Source organism: Pseudorasbora parva, chromosome 1 (assembly GCF_024679245.1).
Source record: "Pseudorasbora parva isolate DD20220531a chromosome 1, ASM2467924v1, whole genome shotgun sequence".
NCBI classification, from domain to species: Eukaryota; Metazoa; Chordata; class Actinopteri; order Cypriniformes; family Gobionidae; genus Pseudorasbora; species Pseudorasbora parva.
Window position 1 is genome coordinate 36,265,928 of NC_090172.1, and position 20,201 is coordinate 36,286,128.

A 20,201-nucleotide genomic window follows, 5' to 3' on the forward strand; every position below is an offset into this window, starting at 1 on the left:
GAAGAGACCTGCCCAGTCTCACTGTCAATACACAGAAAGAAACTCCATGTTCACACACTGGTATCAACATACGAAGAAATCAGATTTATTCATCAATTTGCAAGTGTTCATTTCTTGTGTGGCAAAGGTTTCTCTCCAGGTTGGAAGATCACTCTTCATCTGTTTTGTCAATTACTTTTTTCACCCAGCGACGCATACGGAATAAGTGCGTGTAGAATCCATATTTGCCATCACGATCACAGCCCTCACCCCACGACACAATGCCAATCTGATACCACCGTTTATCTGTAGGACTCTGTGGGAAGTAATAGGTTTTAAAAAGACAAGATGTATAAGTATAGTAGTGTGATACCAGCAAACTAAGCTTTACCAGTCACTGGTATGTCAAACTTGTTGGAGAAAAGAAGAATATATACATTATTATACCTTCATCACAAAAGGTCCTCCACTGTCTCCTTCACAAGCATCACCTCTTATTGTATCATCTGGCGAGTAACCTATAAAACAAAAGATGACCTTCCTGTGACACCTGAGAACAAAAGCATCTCTCGAATTCTCAGAACCTGAACTGTCTTGGGTCTAAAGACCATGAAGAATATGATGAGTATTACCAGCACAGAACATGTTGTCAGTGATTATGACCGAGGTGGAATTGCGACAGGTGTTCTGATCCACAATGGGTAAATGAATCTGTTGCAGATGTGATGGAAGATTTGATGGGTTTGAGGTCCACGATTCCTTGAGGTTCCCCCAGCCAGTTACACGGCCCTTGTGACCTGCAAACATTAAGCTTCAGAGAGAAAATCTGTTAATTACAATTACAGCTATCTGTAAACTGTCTTGTTTCAATCACATGCAAAAATCATATGCTTAAATGCATTTTCCAAAGATCTATATTCCCCAGGAAATATGCTGTTAGTGAGTTTCACCAAAAATAAAGACGAAACGAATGCATAAAATGACCGCTTTCAAGAGGTCTTTATAGGGTGAAGTTTCAAAATCTGTTTTCTCAGACTTCTCTAATCATGTAGCCTGCTTAAACTTCACCCTTTTCTTACAATCGACTGCAAACTTGCATTTAATTATGCCTCCATCCAATCAACAACCGATGAGTATAACCAAGTCCCTACCCCTACCCCAGATATGATGCTACTATATATATGTATATTATATATTGCACAGTATTGTTTTTTCTTACTTCTTTGCGATGCTCTTGGTGGGCAGACATACAGGATGGATCTCATTTGTAAAGACTACAGGCTTCTTCATGTGCAGAAGAGCAATGTCTCGGTTCAGGTTTTCCTTCCAGTTATATTTAGGGTGAACAATGATTTCATCAATGGCTGCAATCTTCTCAGTCCCCTTCTCATACCTGAATCAACAGGGAAGAATTTAAAACAGCTTAATTTCCTGTAAACGGAGGTTTCTGAATTACTGAATATAGTGTATATTTAGCAGCTTTTCTAACTTTTACAAGTAGACCTTTATAAATGATGTATTGCTGCAGTCAAATTAAACAAAATGTATGCAATATTTATAGAATCTTTACGAGGGCTCACTTGGTACGAGAGTGTTTTCCAAGACGGACGATGATATCATTGATGGTGAAGTTCTTGTTCCACGGTGGGTAGAGAATGCAGTGGGCCGCAGTGACAATCCATTGATCACTGATCAGACTGGCTCCACACAGCAGCTCCTGAGGACTACGCTTATATAACATCACCTGCCTGCAAATAACATCAAACATAATATACAACATGCAGCATTAGACATCAAGATATCTGAAAGTTTAAAACAGTGCATATGATGATGTATTCACCATGGAGCACTGGCAATTTCAGCCTCCGCTCCTCCCACTATTCTGCTTCCACTGTATGACATCAGTAGATCCTTCTCATTCTTATCTTCTTTGTTGATCTTCTCAAACAAGGGGCGCACTCCACACTCTGACAAAAGGCAGTTTAATCATAATTATCAGTTGATTATACAAGATATCAAACCACCTGATAACATACGGTGAAGGTATCAGACTCTTACCTTGCTCTCCACTGCCAAAGCTGCGGGGGTTAAAGAAAGATCTTCTTTTGCTATCAAGAGTTGTTCTCTCTCGACCACCCTCTTCCTCTACAAACTTGTCCAGAGGGGCGTCTAAGAGTAAATGACAAATAGAGAATGATTTTCAGTGCGGGCTGAATTTATGTGTAATGCACTTAACATATGAAAGTCACAAATTATGACAATTAATCCTAATCAAAAGACTCTGGTCTAAAAAGGTCTAAATGTTACTTTCAATCAAGGTCCAAAGTTCAAGGGGCGCGCACGTGTGTTTGAAAGGTAAATCTGCTGACTCACCACACAACTCTAAGTCACAGTAATCAATAGTAACGTTTCTGCCTGCTTCTTTTACGTAGCACCAGGGACCCTCCAGATCTCCATCTGGGTTTCTGCAGTGGTTTTTCACCAGCTGAACTTGAGGCAGAAACTCTTTTCCTTTAATCAAGGCTTGCACTTCTGCTGCACTCCACTGCAGGCAGGTGTGACCCCCCAGAGTCACAGACAAATCCCCTGTGTAGGTCTCCCCATTTCCACCCAGACATTCACTCTTAGCAAAACGCCCTTCAGGTTTCACAGTTGGAGGTCTTGGTGGGGAAACAACAGTCTCACCTGAGGAGGAGAGAGTGAGATGATCAGTCTGGTGGACTAGCATAACTTGATGGAATAGAAATGTACAAACCTGATTACAATAAATTGGGATACTGTACAAATTGTGAATAAAAAAGGAATGCAATAATTTACAAATCTCATAAAGTTATATATTTTTTTCACAATAAAATATAGATTACATATCAAATGTTGAAAGTGAGACATTTTGAAATATGAAATATTTGGATTTCATGAGAGCTACACATTCCAAAAAAGTTGGGACAGGTACCAATAGGAGGCTGGAAAATTTAAATGTACATATAAGGAACAGCTGGAACAGCTGGCGAAAAATAGTGGAGGAATATCAGAGGGGAGTTTCTCAAAGAAAAAATGCAAAGAGTTTGAAGTTATCATCATCTACAGTGCATAATATCATCCAAAGATTTAGAGTATCTGGAACAATCTCTGTGCGTAAGGGTCAAGGCCAGAAAACCATACCGGATGCCTACTGTATGATCTTCGGGCCCTTAGATGGCACTGCATCACATACAGGAATGCTACTGTAATGGAAATCAAAACATGGGCTCAGGAGTACTTCCAAAAAATATTGTAGGTGAACAAAAGGAATCGCAGTTGCCGGCTAAAAGTCTAAAAAGAAGCCATATCTAAACATGATCCAGAAGCGCAGGTGTTTTCTCTGGGCCAAATCTCATTAAAAATGGACTGTGGCAGAGTGTAAAACTGTTCTGTGGTCAGACTAATCAAAATTTGAAGTTCTTTTTGGAAAAATGGGATGCCATGTCATCTGGACTAGGACAACCCAAGTTGTTATCAGCGCTCAGTTCAGAAGACTGTATCTCTGATGGTATGACGTTGCATGAGTGCGTGTGGCATGATCAGCTTAGGCATCTGAAAAGGCACCATCAATGCTGAAAGGTATATCCAGATTCTAGAACAACATATGGTCCCATCCAGATGTCATCTCTTTCAGGGAAGACCTTGCATTTTTCAATATGACATTGCCAGACCACAAACTGCATCAATTACATCATGGCTGTGTAGAAGAAGGATCCAGGTACAGAAATGGCCAGCCTGCAGTCCAGATCTTTCACCCATAGAAAACATTTGGAGCATCATAAAAAGGAAGATCCGAAAAAGAAGACCTAAGACAGTTGAGCAACTAGAAGCCTGTATTAGACAAAAATGGGACAACATTCCTATTCCTAAACTTGAGAAACTTGTCTCCTCAGTCCCCAGACGTTTGCAGACTGTTATAAGAAGAGAGGATGCAAAACAGTGGTAAACATGGCCTTGTACCAACTTTTTTGAGATGTGTTGATGCCATGAAATTTAAAATCAACTGATTTTTTCCTTAAAATTATACATTTTCTAATTTTAAACATTTGATATGTCATTGTTGTGTTCTGAATAAAATATTGAAATTTGAAACTTCCACATCATTGCATACTGTTTTTATTCACAATTTGTACAGTGTCCCAACTTTTTTGGAATCGGGTTTGTAGAAATCTTTTTGTATTCATGCTCAAGTATAAAATGTGCCATAAACAGGGAACAAACACTTGCTATCAAATATGGTAATATGTGTGTAATTTAGTCGATCCAAAGTAACATCAAGTACACTTATTATTACAGCGATCATTTCTCCTGAGCAACTTGGTTCAACGACACCACATTGATGGCTCAACTTTTTGGTTGCCAGAGCAAAGCTTTAGTTATTGCACCACAGCACATTTTGCAGTAAAGTTTTAGTGATTTTCTCTACCGCATTTTGGCACGCTGCAGGACTCCCTCCTGACTGTCGGGTCTCTTGTAAAACACCAAGGGCCTTCTTTACTCTTATCTGGGTTTCTGCAAAAGTTCTCCGGTAACTTCAGCTGTGTCACATTAAATTCACTAGAGGGGGAAACAAATGGGTCATAAGACAAAAGAGCTGCTGCAACATCACTAGAGGCATGGAAAGCTCAATATATGAAAAAAACAGCATTTTCTTCACTGAAAGCATTTGAGTTTTCTAAACAATCAACATTAAATGGTTTCACCAATGCTGAGAGATGACAGTTGCTATTCTTTTAAAGATAAATCAACACAAAAACAACAAAGTGTGCAAAAGTACATACTGAATCCTGTGGGGGAAGTTGCTTTTCCAGTACTGGCACGACCTTCCAGACTTGGTAAGAGACACACTACCAGCGTAGTTTTGACCAATATTAATGAAACAGTCTCCTGTCAACAAGGTTATTATAGTTAAAACTAAAACTGAGACCATAAAAACAAAAAAACATTTCTTACTTGAAATAAAATAAACATTAACTGAAATAAAATCTGTAAACGTATTTTATTTCAGCTTTATCTTTTTAAACTTTTATTTAGTTTAACGTGTACTAAAATAACTAAAAATAAAATAAAATTAATTAAAAGCATAGACATCCTTAAAAAATCGAATTAAATAGAAAACAGAAAATATAAAAATAAAAACTAATTCAAAAATATTAGTAAAAACCAGAACAATGTCACAAAAAATAACACTGTCAATCAAAAATAAAATAATTAATAGGATTATGATCAGTCAGTAGCTTTGACCAAAAATGTCTTTGTGTTACGAGAAGGACATTTTAATTTTACTAAAAGTTTGTGTTATGAGAGTAAGTATGCATCACCCTTACCCTCAGTATCCACACATGCTCTCAAACTCTTGATATTTGCTGGTGTTCTGGATAATTGTGTTCCCTCACAGGCTGTGGAAAAAAACATATAAAAGGGAGATATATGACATCTAACAAGTTCCCAGCAGTTTTTCTGTGGAATTGGGCTACTGTTGCCACAGATATTAGTTATGGCTATGGGAGTGCCATAGTTTGAGCTTTGTTATTTGGGCTAGCTTAATTGGCCACTGGGCAACCCTGATACTAATACACTCATTTTAATTTGTATATTGAGCAGGGAAAAGCCAGTGAAAATGCACTTTGTCCCTGGTTCAATAGAACTGTTTACACAAAATGTTGTCACTGTTTACACTGAAACGCTCTGTAAAGTGATATACATTCTTACCCAAATATTTTGCCCAAAAATGTTCCTGTGGGGAAATGGAAGAAATCATTAAATATAAAATCTAGATAAAAGGATTTTTACCAAAGCTCAAATGCCTGTAATCTAATAAAGATATATATATTGATTAAAAATAAACAAAAACAAAAAACAATTCCACAGATCGAAATTTACATATATTTCCATTTATTTTATTAATGGGGGCTAATGTGTCTACAACACAAAGTTCTTTCTCACCGTTTTATCAACTCTCTCAAACACTTCTCGAGCTTCCTCGTGGTCACAAATCTCTTCCACACACTCTCTCTCCAGATTACCTGGTTTTAACTCCTCAAAAATGGAGTTAGCCCTCTTTGTCCGAATGATCTGAGAGGCTTCCTTATCGTCAATGAACACTGAAGTACAAAAGGGACAATTTCTCAAGAACATCTGGGCTCACATACTTTAATGTGTATTATTATCATAGGATAAATTTGTTCTTAGTTTGCTAAGGCCTAATTAGCCAAATGGCAGAGAAATCTCAGTAAATTCCTACCTTCATGACACAAAGTGAGCTGGAGAACTTGTCCAAGAAGTAGGGAGAGAAGGAGAGGCACTGGTTTTGCTCCCATACTTGGTGATGACCGAGCCTGTAATCCTGAAAAAAACTTTGAGCATCTCATCAAATCTGTTACATACTCCGTTGGAAAAGCCCAGAGCTGCACTTACTGGAGTCACCAAGTTAATATTGAACTACAAGAGTTCAAAGAGAACAAACAGTCTTTCACAAAAAAAAAAAAAAAACATGTCTCTTCTCTATCAGATCTCTCTTATATATCAATGTAGAACATTCTTTGCTTTCTGAGGAACATATAGATATATTCACAGATATATTTAATGAAAACAAGATAACTTAATATCTCTTAAGTGATGTGAATTCGTATGTGAGGACATTTTATACAAATTCAAATATTCATAACAAAATTCTTCAAAAATTCTTAAAACAAATTGGATTAAATATTTTACACTGTGCATTGTTCTTTAAATATAAAATATACTTTGTTATTTAAGTGTATCCTATCTATGTAGCTGAAGAGCTCGATTAACTCGTATCTACTTGGTATCTAGTGCTTATCATTTCCTCTAATAATAATGATTATGTATTTATGTAAAAAGCACAAAAAGTATTTTACTTTAACAGTTATCATGTGAACGATATATTGCTCTTGTATTAGCTCATTTCCCAACACAGCTGTGTTTTGCTGATGTACTCGTACAATGTCTGTATAAACAGTGATGAAACAAGGTCCACTGCGCACAGGAGTCAATATTTACTGATACGTGCCACAAACACTTCTAAAAATCAAAGAACAGCAAGACATAAATTTGGCATAGCTTATACATTTATTTCAGGTTGTATTTTTCTTTGGTGTGAGACATAATATGAAGAGATAATACTTGTTACTAGTGTCACAGCCCTGTCTCTATTTCAACAGTCTCTGCCACTGAACTTAGACCATCCTGACCTTGTAATATGACTAAACAACTATTAGCATCCTGTTCTGGAACTACAATACAGTTACTACTGGCATCATTTTCTTGCACAACTATGCATTCAGCATTAGCTTCCTGTTCCTGAATCTCTTTACACTTAGAAGTCTGTTCTTGCACTACTATACACTTGGTATTTTCATCAGAGACAATAATCTCGATGATATTCTCACTGAGCTCAATTCGTTCAAGCCCCTCCTCAGCTCCTTTTTCCAAAACAATGGTGCCATGGTGGTACGCACCAGAGTCCAAAATGGCATCTTCTGGGTGAGACACTATAGTGAAGTCCTCTGAGGCTTGAACGTACGCCACAGTCTGTCCCACCTCCAAACTGCTGCAGTCAGTCCTACCCGGCTCACCCTCCGCTTTCTGGCCTGATCTTTTGGGTCGACCTCGTGTCGGCAACATGTGCCCAGAGTCTGAGTGATGTTTGTGCGACTGCAGATGCCGCTGTAGACTCTGCATCATCGTGTATTTGGCTCCGCACACCTGGCAAACATGTGGCTTCTCTTCGAAGTGAGACTTTAGGTGGCGCCGGAGTTTGGTTGCCATCGTGTACCCTTTCCCACACTGTTCACATTTATAGGGCCTGTCTCCTGTGTGCAGCCGTTCATGTGCCCGTAGCGTGTGAGGGTCCCGTAAAGCCTTACCACAGACAGGACACAGATACACCTCACCCGTGTGTGAAATCAGGTGCCGGCGCAGTTCAGGCACTTGAGAAAAGCGCAGGTCGCAGTGGTCGCACTTGTAAGGTTTCTCTCCCGTGTGGATGCGCATGTGTCCCAGCAGATTGCCACGTTGGCGAAAGCTCTTGCCACAGTGCTGGCAGATGTACGGCCGTTCTCCAGTGTGCAGACGCATGTGGTTCCTTAAAGAGCCAGAATTGGCCAGTTCTTTACTGCACTCTGGACACTTGACCTTGGGAGCCTGGTAATCTGGCTCTTTTGTCCGATGGACTTCTCTGTGGACGCGTAGCGAGGGCCGGCGAGCAAAAGCTTTTCCACAGATGTCACAGACGAAAGGTTTCTCGCCTGAGTGGAGAACCTGGTGCTCCTTGAGGTCCCGTTTTAAGCCATAGCTTTTGTCACAGTGCTGGCATTGAAATGGCCTCTGACCACGATGCATTAGCAGGTGGGCCTGGAAGCTCTCCTGTGAACTGTAAGGTTTGCCACACTCTGTGCACATGTACGGCTTCTGATTTTGATGCGTGAATTTGTGTTTCTTCAGATGGCACAGCTGAAAGAAGCTCTTGTCACACTCGTCACATTTGTACTTCCTCTCTCGGATAGTAAAGTGAGGAAAATCCTGCTCATTTTGCTCCATGCTGGAATCCTTATTAATATATAACGTCTGCATTGTGTTGTCTTTGTTATTCAAGAGCTTTTTCTTGCTGCTTAGTTCTGACCTGTTCTTTGGGTCTTGTCCTTTGCGGATACGGTTGACTGACGAGTGCACTTTTCGAGGTTTAGTGGCAAGGCGAGAGCTGACTCTTAGGCTTCTCTCTGGCTTCAGATGTTCTGATGAACTCTGGGCTTGTGATGTACTCACACTGATGTTCCGAATCTCTTCTTTTGCAGGACGCTCATCGATCTGCTCAGCTTCACTCTCCTCGTGTGCCAGATCCACCCCATTCAGCTCCAGGTCACTGGAATCACAGACTCTAGAGTCCTGCACAAGATTTTTCACCTTGATATGAGGTTTTGCATGATCTTCTGTGGCACTTTGAACAGGATCTGTTAGAGGAAAAAAGTTTCTACATTTTCAAAAGAATAACATCATATCATTTATTTCTTACAGCACAAATATTAGGCATAAACTTGCATGAACAGCCAGAGAGGTGATCTAAAGCGATGGTCTCTAGAGCTTCACCTTGATCTCTGTTTGGTCTAATACTGCTTTCACAGGCTTTTCCTTGCAGGACTTGTTCTTCAAAGGAGGTTTCTTGTTGATCTTTCCAGAGGAGCAGTTCTGTTCCTGGCTGAATGTCCTGACAGACCCTAAGGCCCAATCTTCCATCCACCTCAAGTACACTGACATTGCTCGCTCTCTCACTCTGAGTTGTACAAGCAAACCTGTGGAGGAAGTTAAACAAGTCTGATTATATAATGTCTTGATATAAAGTAAGACTTTACAGTTCATATATCTTGTGCCGAGGCATCATTAACCTTTCACCCTAGAAACTAGGTCCCTCCACTCATCTCATAACTTAATGCAGTTAATTATCAGATGTAAACTGTGTTATCATTACTGTTTTCATTGTTTGACTGGACTTTTACTTATATTTCATTTTATTGTGCCAATTTATTTATTTTTGTATTTATTACATGTGGAAAGTTTTTGTGTGAACTCTGTGAGTACTTTACTGTCCTTATGTATTGCTGATAATACACTTCAATTTCCATAGTGGGATCTATAAAATACCTACTTACCTTCCGAGTAATTGTATTAAATATAATAATGAATGAATTCTGGTTTAGGCCTATTTCAATAATTGATTTAATTGTGGTTATTCTATCTAATCACATTTATTAGATAACCACTGGAATTGTGCATTTTAAATTTCAATCATATTTAGACAAATATAATTTCAAAAAAATCAGACTGCATTTTATCATATTTGATTATATTATATACATTTAATAAGCAGCAATAAATTAAATAATGTGGGCTGGTTTTATTATGATTTTTATACTTTATTATTGTATGACTACAAGTATATATACATTATATATATATATAATGAGGACAAATACATATATATAAAATGCATGAACAAGACAGAATTTATTATCAGCACAAAATTCATGATAGTGAAAGGTCTATTCTTGATAAACTTACCTCATCCAGTACATTTCCTCTGAGATTTCTCCTCTTTTGAACACATTTTGGCATGTATTTTGCAGCTCCTGGAGAATAAGAATACATACTTACTTCTTACTTAGAGCTATTACTTATCACATCTTTTTTTAACTCTATTAACTGCCCTAGTGGTCCCATTTGAACATAGTAATGCTTCTGAAAACATAATTGCCACATCAGGTGAGAAGTAAAATCAAATTATTTCTTGAAGCACATTTGCTGTAGTGGTGCTGAACAAACAAACGAACAAACCTGTCAGCTGTATAGTTCAAAATTAAATTTAAAACAGCTATGTATACCTCTTTTTCCTTCCTGATAATTTTGTCAGGTTCCTCCAGACCTAGCAGAGTGCCTTTCTCTAGCACTCGCCCAACACACCACAGACCCAACTGTCCATCTTCAGCCAGAGAAGGACCCAGGGTCAGCCCTCGCGGTACTGATCTCAGCACACTGTGGATGGAGTCTCTCATATTCTCAGAGACTTTATCCCTCCAAAAGTCTGTTGCCACTAGATAAAAAATAAAAACACCATAAAAAGAAAAGGTGGTACTTTTATACTTTCATTTTGAAGGCTGTGGTTAAAAGCAAGGCTGGTTGAACAGCACAAAACAAACACGAATTATGTCACATTTCTTTCTCTTTCTATTATATTTATTTTCTTTTATCGCATTATTTTTCCCCCCCAGATAAATAAATATACATATGGCTTACACTGTTACACTGGAGGGTCTAGTATAATTTATTCTGGTTTTACAGTAATAAAAATAACAAATGCAACTATTGGTAATTTTTGTACAATTAACTGTATGGTTATAAGCAACAGGAATTAATGCTCGCAATAGAAATGAATGATTGGTGCACAATCTTCATTAAAAAAAAATGGTAAATGTAAGAATTTTGTTTTCTTGTTAGTAAGTCTATATAGCAACATGCAGTTGGTAATCTTGAAAGTATTAAGGAGAGCACAGTTAGCTGAGTTAGTCCATAAAAACATTATGGAGTAAACAGCAATTTCCTATAGATATTGAGAAAATGTGTCTTTTCTGAGTAAATTAAGTTATGTATAAAGCGTCTTTATAGATGCAGGTTGTGCTAAAACCCAGCGTTCATCGAGTAACTTAGATAACTTGTAGAATCTGCAAATATGAGCATGAGAAAACGTTTTCAACCAACTCAGGACTATATTTCCTCTGCGCATTGGCCACTCGAGGGTCTTGTTTATCCATCCAAAACTCCGGGAAAATTATCGTTCTCCAGCCAACGTTGCATCGACCGGAAGTCAGGTAGCTGAGCCAACTGTTACAGAGTAATGGTTCCGTCTAGAAACGAAGCAACTCCGTTCACCCTCTCCAAATAAATATGAAAGTTCGTTTTGTTTTGAATGTATGTTAAAGGAGATATCCATGACACTAATATATAATTGCATTTAGCACATTGGCAAAGTGTCGCATCAAGGTATAGATGTTGGTATGTTCTTTATGTATTTTAACTAAAGAAACAGGAAGAGCCAATGACTGTTTAATTTTTCATATATAGTTCATGATAGTCGACGTCCTTAAATATTATTATATGATTTGCTGTGTATTTATATAAAATAGTTATCAAACATTTTTAAATCCCCTTTATTTTGTTTTCTTTTTTGATTTTTCATGGCCTTGTTGTGAATATAGGCTATGCAGCTACGTTATATGTATGAATTTGTTTTTCTGCACTATGTTTAAATCTTCAGTTTTAAATTAAACTTTGTGTTTTAGACTTCAAAAAAAAACCAAAAGGCAGACAAACTTTCTAGCACAAGGTGGCGCTAAAGACACATTTCTGATTTACACGACCTCGGGTGGGAGAGGAGAAGATGAGCAGCGCAAGGTTACAGACAAAGTTCCTGTGGACGTATTGAAAAGAAAAGGACAAGTATAAGTGCGTTACAAATAAAATGTATTATTTATTATTATTAAGTATGAAAAACTACTCGATGGTATCTGCTTTTTCAATATTCTGATATATTCAGTTTGGCTTTTTAAAGTTTGCCTACAGTGTCAGTAGGCCTACAAACGCAACTCAAAACAGACACTTCAAATTCTACATGTTTTAGATTCAAAAAGTTTTAACATGTTCATTTAATTGCAAATGCACAATTTTACAGAACAACTGCTTTATCACTCCATTAGAGCCTATTAACAACTAATATTATTGTACTATCAGAGTATTTTTCTGTGCTACTCTTGTACTGAGAGTTTCGAAGGGCATTATGCTGTATGCATTTTGAAGAAAGTACATTAACAGTAATATATTTTTAGATAATGTGAGCTGGCCTTTTATGATTGTAATTATGTACTGGTGAGACTAGCAGGCTAATGAAAAAAAGAACATTAAATTTACATTTATTTTGAGTCATCAAAGCAGATTCAGTCACAGTATCTTAAAGGGGTCATGAACTGCATTGTTTTATTGTTTATGATGTTTCTTGGGTTGCACTTATAATGTTGCTTTTTACATTTAAAAAATGTAATTATTTATAAATTAAGATTATTTATGAATTATAAATAATTAATTTTTCCTACCCTGATTTTAGTCCTCTGCTCTGAGCGTTTTAAGGGCCGTGTCTGCTGTGAGACTTAAGTGTAAACGCCCACTGATGTGATTGGTTAACGACTTTCCATTGAAATAGTATTACTCTGTCTTTTAGCGCGTTTTTACTATGGCAGCGCTCATGATTAACTAATTGTGAAAAGTTTTGCATTACATTTAGATCTATGGCATCATATTAAGATCATGGCAAAGGTTGCAGTGATGATCATTGTATCAGATTACACACGTTGAGCAAATGAAAGCAGGGATTTCATTGCAACTGAGTTTCTGTGCACAAACGAATGCTTTCATTTTCACTAACAGTGCAAACATGATATAGTTAAGAGATTTGTTGAATAAAACGGGAGTCACTGATAAATGCGTAACTGATAAACTCTCTGATTGACCACTGTAGCACTTGCTGCTCCAACGATTGCAAAGGGAGCTTTTTTGTTTGCTTTCTTTATAGAATTTAATCACTGTTAAATAACAGATTATTTTCATCCTAAAAGAAACAACGCAAGATGACGTTTAATTTGATTTACTGACACACAGACAAAGAACAACTTACTGTACATGAATCATTACATTTTAGATCAGGCATTAGAATAAACATAGTTACTTACATGTTGCACTACTATCAAGGCCAGGCACTGTCAAATATTGTCAAATATTGTCTCAATGGCATGTTTATTGCTTGGTAGCTTGATCTGGTTTAACACTAGGCCTATGTTACATGCACAAATCGGTGGGCAGGGCTAAACAGGCAGTGATAAAGCAGGCATTGATCTTCTTCTGCAGAGGCGATGCTTGCCTCCCTTTGACCACAAAGATCCCCACTTTGTCCCCTCTTTGTGTCAATAAAAGCTTTTATTGGACTATAGCAAGGACATTTTCAGTTTTGAAACTTACAGAATATTCTTATAGTATGATGACCTCTTAGATGCCAAAAGCTGTAAGGCTGGAAAAAACTAGCAGATGCCCAAATGTCTAATCGAGGAACAGGGACTCTCTGAGAAAACTAAGGAAATTAACATCTGAACTGTCCCTCACGCACTATTGGAGAAGCAAGTCTCACCTCAATATCAGCTAATCTACAGCTTTCTTTGTTGACCCCCTCTCCCCCAATTCCTACACCCTCTCATGCTCAGAGCACTGGGAATACACCCGAAATCTTTTTGTTACAATGTCAAGCCTCACGGTACAGTATTAAATGTGTTTGAAATCATTGGAAATGGTTTCACATTTCCTTTCACACGCTGCGAGCCACAACCATACAAGCATCCACGATGTTCTCCCAAGAGAAAAAAATCGTCTGTGAGTTTGTACGACAGCAAAAATTGCACTGTGTATGCCCGGCTTCAGTGCGACTGGTACAAATATCTCATCACCACAGAAGTAAACCAGAACATAATAAATGCTTTAAGAGTTTAGTGATATCTTGCCATAGTATGGTGGGTGTGTCAATAGAGGTCTATAGGACTTGGTTTTATGCAAATTCCTAGCCTAGATCTCTGTCTTGAGTGTCTAGCAACTCTCAATACACTTCTGAGCTGTAAAAAAACTCTGGTCAGGCCAATCACATCGTGTATAGAGTCGGTGGGCAGGGCTTAACAAAATGACGGCAGAGTTGCGCTTGCCATCAAAACAATTGGCATTCTAGCCTAAATTTGAAATTATGATTAAATGTAGTCAGATAAAGAAGATTTGGAATAAAATCCCTTTTCCCAGTTGAAAAGACCGCTAGCCTCCATTGGTACAATTTGGGCGGCCTTACAAGCTTTGATTTTTCTCAGGAAAATTTGATTTCTCAGTTCATGACTTAAAGCATCTAATACTTGTTCTCTACTTGCTTCCTATGTGTTTGTCTCTGCATTGAAATTCTATAAGCTTGCAACACCCCACCTCCCCCCTCCCTTTTTTTATTAGCTGTTACTTTCCCCTTATCCTCTTATCTTTGTCTCCTTGTCCCAGTTATTGATCTCGCAATTCTAGTAAAAATGGATCGACCAGCCTTGGGTTTGTTAAATTGTTACAGTCAGGCCTTGCACATCTTGTGTCTGTTAGTAATGAGTCAGTTGTCGAGGATGAGGTAAATTACCAGCCAGCGCGCGTGTTGAATGCAGAAAGGATCTCGATCACTCAGCCTTCTCACATCACCCTGGCAACATGGATCAGTCTAACCCAGGAGAGGCTCAGAGGGCAGATCGGATGCCACTCACACACAAACACACACAACTCGGCCGCTTCAAGCTGTGATCTGTAAAACGTGGCAACCCTCAGTCACTTTACAGGTTATTTGATTGCTTGGTTGAACGCATTCTCATATAACAACAACACCTCTTTTTGTACATTAAAAAAGAGACACAGGGCTTGCAAGGGACCTGCATTTGTTAACCAGAGTTCATTATTGTCTGAATGAAGGTTTTGAATCAAGATTGTGTACATGCTTGTGAGAGATGTTTACATTATGCAGTTTTTTTGGAAGGAGATTTCAAATGGTCACACTGCATCCTTCTCTCCATTGGACTGATGACGTTTTGTTTACTGATGAAGCCCCTCTTTACTTTATAAATAGTGCATGTTTTATGCAAGTGTGTTCACACGTATGTGCTAAACTGGTGTTAAGAGTTCCTGGTTATGCAGTACATGCAGTGGAGTCTAAATGTCTGAGACCAGGAAAAAATCTTCTATTTTTCACTCTTTTTTCAACTTTCTTGCGTTCTGTCACTGCCAGTCAATTATTCTGTTAAAGTTAACCGCATATAGGTTTTATTAATTACATATAAACTACTCAAACGATTATTCCTAGCCTTTTGGGGAGAAAAAAAGTAGCATGCGTCACAAAGAAGAATTGTTCATGTTGGTTTCATGGTGTCTTTAATAGTTTGTGTGTGTTCATGATGTGCTGCTGTTTGTTCATGTGTGTGTTCATGATGTGCTGCTCTCTCTCTCTCTCTCTCTCTCTCTCTCTCTCTCTCTCTCTCTCTCTCTCTCTCTCTCTCTCTCTCTCTCTCTCTCTCTCTCTCTCTCTCTGTACCAGTTGATGCCACACAAAGACAAAGGAGAGAAAGATACAGACGAGATGATAGAAAGCAGTAGCCTAAAGGTAGCTTCACGCAGTAGCCTTTTCTCTTCTTGTTTTGTCTGACAGCAAGGCTCATGCCAGCATCACTCCCCTCAGCATCAGAAATAAATATTTTCTAGGGCAGCTTTTTACTTTATCTATATTTCATGTGTTGTTTTTTTGGAAGACCTCCTCCCAGTGTGATGAGGGATTTGAGATGGGTTTGTTCAAAGCAGTGTTGCATTCGATGTGAATGAGGACAGTGCTTTTTCGTGCTGTCCATGCTGGGCAAAGAAAATAATGAGCTGTAATTTTGAGGTTTACACATAGAAAACCATAATGAGCTCTCTCTCTCTCTCTCTCTCTCTCTCTCTCTCTCTCTCTCTCTCTCTCTCTCTGTACATTTAAATTAATATGTGCAGCATTATGTGTTTTATTTTACATACATTTGAATAAACTATACACTGTAAAAAATAGTAGAATTTAGAATAATAGTATATAGATATATATAGAATAAAAGTAGAATAGTAGAACTGTAGAATTTACAGGAATTTACTGGCAAAAATAAAATGTATTTGCTGTAAAATGTATTACAGAATAAAAATGCAAAGCAATTTACAGTTAATTAATACAGTAACATTGAATTAAACTTGTAGTTTATTTTACAGAAATATTTTGTAATTTTACTAAAGTACAGTGCACACTGAAAAAAATTACTTGTAGGATTAAATATAAGCTGTCCGCATAGGACCTCAATTTAGGTCCCCATCAGTCAATATGTTTTCATATAAAGAATTGTATATAGTCCCCACTGGGATAGAAAAACATAAACACACACACACACACACACACACACACACACACACACACACACACACACACACACACACACACACACACACACACAGCTTCATCAGGATGAGCGAGCCAGCACAATCATTTTTAGCTCTGGCAGGGCAATATCTAGCAGGTGGGAGGGTTTTTTTTTTTTCAGTGAGATTATGCAAGAAGCTCATCAGTGATGCAGTCTGCTGGTATCCTGTGCCATTTTCAAGGCTGCCGAGCAGACAGACATTGGGCTCGTCCATTCTGATTATACTGAATATAATAAGACTGGGTACTGTGCCCTGCCGTGTACACCAGTAACAACACAGAACATATTAATATAAACTGTTATGCAACAAGACACTATTTTTTTAGGGTGAGCGGGAGAAAAGCATGGTAAAAGAAAGATGACTTTAATATGTTATTATCAAGTGCTGCTGCCACCTGTGTTTCCACACTCTCCATTTTGTTTTCCATTCTCTCTCTCTCTCTCTCTCTCTCTCTCTCTCTCTCTCTCTCTCTCTCTCTCTCTCTCTCTCTCTCTCTCTCTCTCTCTCTCTCTCTCTCTCTCTCTGATACATTCATCAATGTGTGTTAATTTGGTGTGGTTTGTGGGAGATGCTGTTAGTCTGGATATCTGTCACTTCCTTGTTTGCTCTTGCTCATCTGCGTGTCATCTATCAAGTCTGACCATGTCCATAAATAGATCCATCAAATATCTCTGACATCAAGCAAACACATGAGAAATAGCCCATTTTGAGAAAAGGATTTTTATTTCACATCAACATAAGGTAATTTATTTCAAGCTTATCTGTGGGTTAAAAATAGAAATACATTTCTGTCTGTATGAAATTAAGAGTATGCATTAAGTCATACAGATGGATCAGATTTCAGTGATTAATGGTCGCTCTCTGGAAAAGTATCAAGCACAGAAATTACATAAATCCAATAACCATTGCATCAAAAAAAATGTCTGACGGCAAGTTAAGATGCACAACAAATAATTTAGCAAATATCTTGTGTGACTGAGCTGAATATTCACATATACAGCTGAGTGATTTGCCACATGGTTGATTGACTACTGTGTTGGTTTTAGCACAAAAAATGCATTCTTTCCAAGAAGCTTAATATTTGATACAAACAATTTGTTTTAGTGGCATTTTGATGCAATGGTCAGGTGTGGTCAGTGTGTTTAAGGGGCCTAAATATGAATGTTATTGACGTCAATTGTTAGGCATGTCATCGGTAGAATGTGCACTCAAATATATTTCTGAAATAAAACAGGGCAAAAAACCAAAACAAAAAACCAAGATATTTTCAAGAATGTCAGTAACCAAACAGTGATGGGTCTCATTGACTTCCCTAGTCATTTATTTCCATACTATAGAAGTCAGTGGAGCCCATCAACTGTTTGATGACATTCTTCTTGAGGGAGAGTAAATGATGACAGAATTGTCATTTTTGGGTGAACTATCCCTTTACTGAGATAATTTAAAGTTTTTAAAACATCAGGATCTGTAGCCTGATAAGTGATATACCTATAGGTATCCAAACTGAGTACATATACTCTTCAAATTAGTATACATATCCTGCTATTTATACACCGATCAGGCATAACTTTATGACCGGTGAAGTGAATAAAACTTCATCTCAATCTTTTTATTACAGCACCTGTTAGTGAGTGGGATATATTAGTGAACATTTTGTACTCAAACTCAAAGTTGTGTTAGAATCAGGAAAAATGGACAAGCTTAAGGATTTGAGCAAGTTTGTAAAGGGACACATTTTGATGACTAGACCACTGGGTCAGAGAATCTCTAAAACTGCAGTTCTTGTGGGGTGTTCCTGGTCTGCAGTGGTCAGTATTTATGAAAAGTGGTCAGAGGAAGGAACAGTGGTGAACCAGGCGACAGGGCCATGGGCGGCCAAGATTCACTGATCCACGTGGGGTGTGAAGGCTGGGCCATGTGGTCTGATCAAACAGACGAGCTACTGTAGCTCAGATTGTTTAAGAAGTTAATGCTGGTTCTGATAGAAAGGTGTCAGAATACACAGTGCATCACAGTTTGTTGCATATGGGGCTGCATAGCTCCATTGCCAACAGTGGCCACGTGAGCATCAGATCTCTATCCAATCGACCATCTGTGGGATGTGCTGAATAAACAGGTCAGATCCATGGAGGCCCCACCTCACAACTTACAGGACAGAATCTAACATCTAACATCTTCGTGCCACATACCACAGCACACCTTCAGGGTTCTAGTGGAGTCCATGGTCAGGGCTGTTTTGGAAGCAACAGGGGGACCAATACCCTTATTTATAATTTTATGCCTTATCGGTGTATATATATATATATATATATATATATATATATATATATATATATATATATATATATATTTTTTTTTTTTTTTTTTTTTTTTTTTAAATTAGAAGACAGTGATACATTTAAAAATGTTCTGTATGCATGCATTGTGAGAAAAATAAAGCTGCCCTATTGAGACCCTATTGGTTCAGTGCGTTACTGCTGTAAAGACACTAGCTACAATCTACAGTTAGTGAGCATGTCTCCATAATTCCCACGGTTACAGTGGGACTAGGAGGATCCTCTAAATAGTTGGAAAACAATTTTTTTTGCTTTAAATCTAAAAAATTAAATATGTTTGAATGTGTCGCCATCTCTCTAAGTGTTCCGACCACATTGGACTGATTTCTGTATACTGATGCTGCCTGCACTGTCAAAAAAAAGAGTACAAAATTGTACCTTTTAAGGTACAGGTGGCTGTCACTGGGGTGGTACCCTTAAGGGTACATTTTTGTACCTCTAAGTCAGAGGTAGGTCATTTCAGTCCTAGAGAGCTGATGTCCTCCAGAGTTTAGCTCCAACCCTATAAGCCACCACAGTATAAAACTCATGGCTCCCAGCATGCATTGAAGCATTAATTATCTTACCATTGTTGAGATTCATATACTGATTCTTGATGGCTGTGTGTGCATCTAAACCTCCCTTAGAAAGCTTTCAAAACTCAAAATTTATGTAATGTCAAAAATAATATTTAGTCAGACATTATACATTTTGTTTTGGCTTCTTTTGCTTTGAACAATGTAACAAACTCTACATAAAAAAAGTCAAACTGCCCAACTAAAGCAAATACTGATCACCATAATGGTGACCAAACTTTTTCAATAATACATGTAAACCTAAACCTATTAATTCTCAATAAGAGCTTATGTGTTTCAGGGTTGGAACCAAACTCTGCAGGACAGCGGCTCACTAGGACCGAACTGATAATGGTATATTTGTACCCTAAGGACCAATTGTGTACCTTAAAAGGTACAGTTATACATTTTGTTCCCCAATGAACAAAATTGTGCCTGCCATTGTACCTTTTTTTCTAAAAGAGTGTGTGGATCAAATAAGTACGGTGGCCCAGTAGTGCAGCCGTACTAAATTAAACAACAACACAACGAAATTGCCACAACACAACGGAAAACAAGGCACAACACAACTGAAACGAGCCACAACACAATGGAAACGAGCCACAACACAACGAAATCACCACAGCGCGAGGGGGCTCTCGGAGTGCAATAAAGTTAGTCTCCCTTGCCATTGCTCTATAGATTGGCCAGTCTTACAAAGATT

At 38.0% G+C, this 20,201-nt stretch overlaps 2 protein-coding genes across 2 annotated transcripts; both read right to left on the bottom strand.

Annotated features, from left to right (window-relative positions):
- Nucleotides 1-63: 63 nt before the first annotated feature.
- On the bottom strand, nucleotides 64-6,403 carry f2 (coagulation factor II (thrombin)). The gene is made up of 14 exons (XM_067439481.1): nucleotides 6,245-6,403; nucleotides 5,947-6,104; nucleotides 5,713-5,737; nucleotides 5,328-5,399; nucleotides 4,782-4,887; nucleotides 4,427-4,557; nucleotides 2,353-2,664; nucleotides 2,038-2,148; nucleotides 1,820-1,946; nucleotides 1,560-1,727; nucleotides 1,199-1,372; nucleotides 612-790; nucleotides 427-497; nucleotides 64-295 (listed from the first exon to the last, which is right to left on the bottom strand). The coding sequence occupies exons 1-14, from the start codon at nucleotides 6,369-6,371 to the stop codon at nucleotides 149-151; spliced, it is 1,908 nt and encodes a 635-aa protein (XP_067295582.1). The 5' UTR covers nucleotides 6,372-6,403; the 3' UTR covers nucleotides 64-148.
- A 161-nt stretch (nucleotides 6,404-6,564) lies between these two features.
- Nucleotides 6,565-11,405, bottom strand: znf408 (zinc finger protein 408). The gene is made up of 5 exons (XM_067439467.1): nucleotides 11,272-11,405; nucleotides 10,398-10,606; nucleotides 10,078-10,145; nucleotides 9,109-9,311; nucleotides 6,565-8,972 (listed from the first exon to the last, which is right to left on the bottom strand). Exons 1-5 carry the CDS (start codon nucleotides 11,294-11,296, stop codon nucleotides 7,159-7,161), a joined length of 2,319 nt encoding a protein of 772 aa, XP_067295568.1. The 5' UTR covers nucleotides 11,297-11,405; the 3' UTR covers nucleotides 6,565-7,158.
- Nucleotides 11,406-20,201: the final 8,796 nt, after the last annotated feature.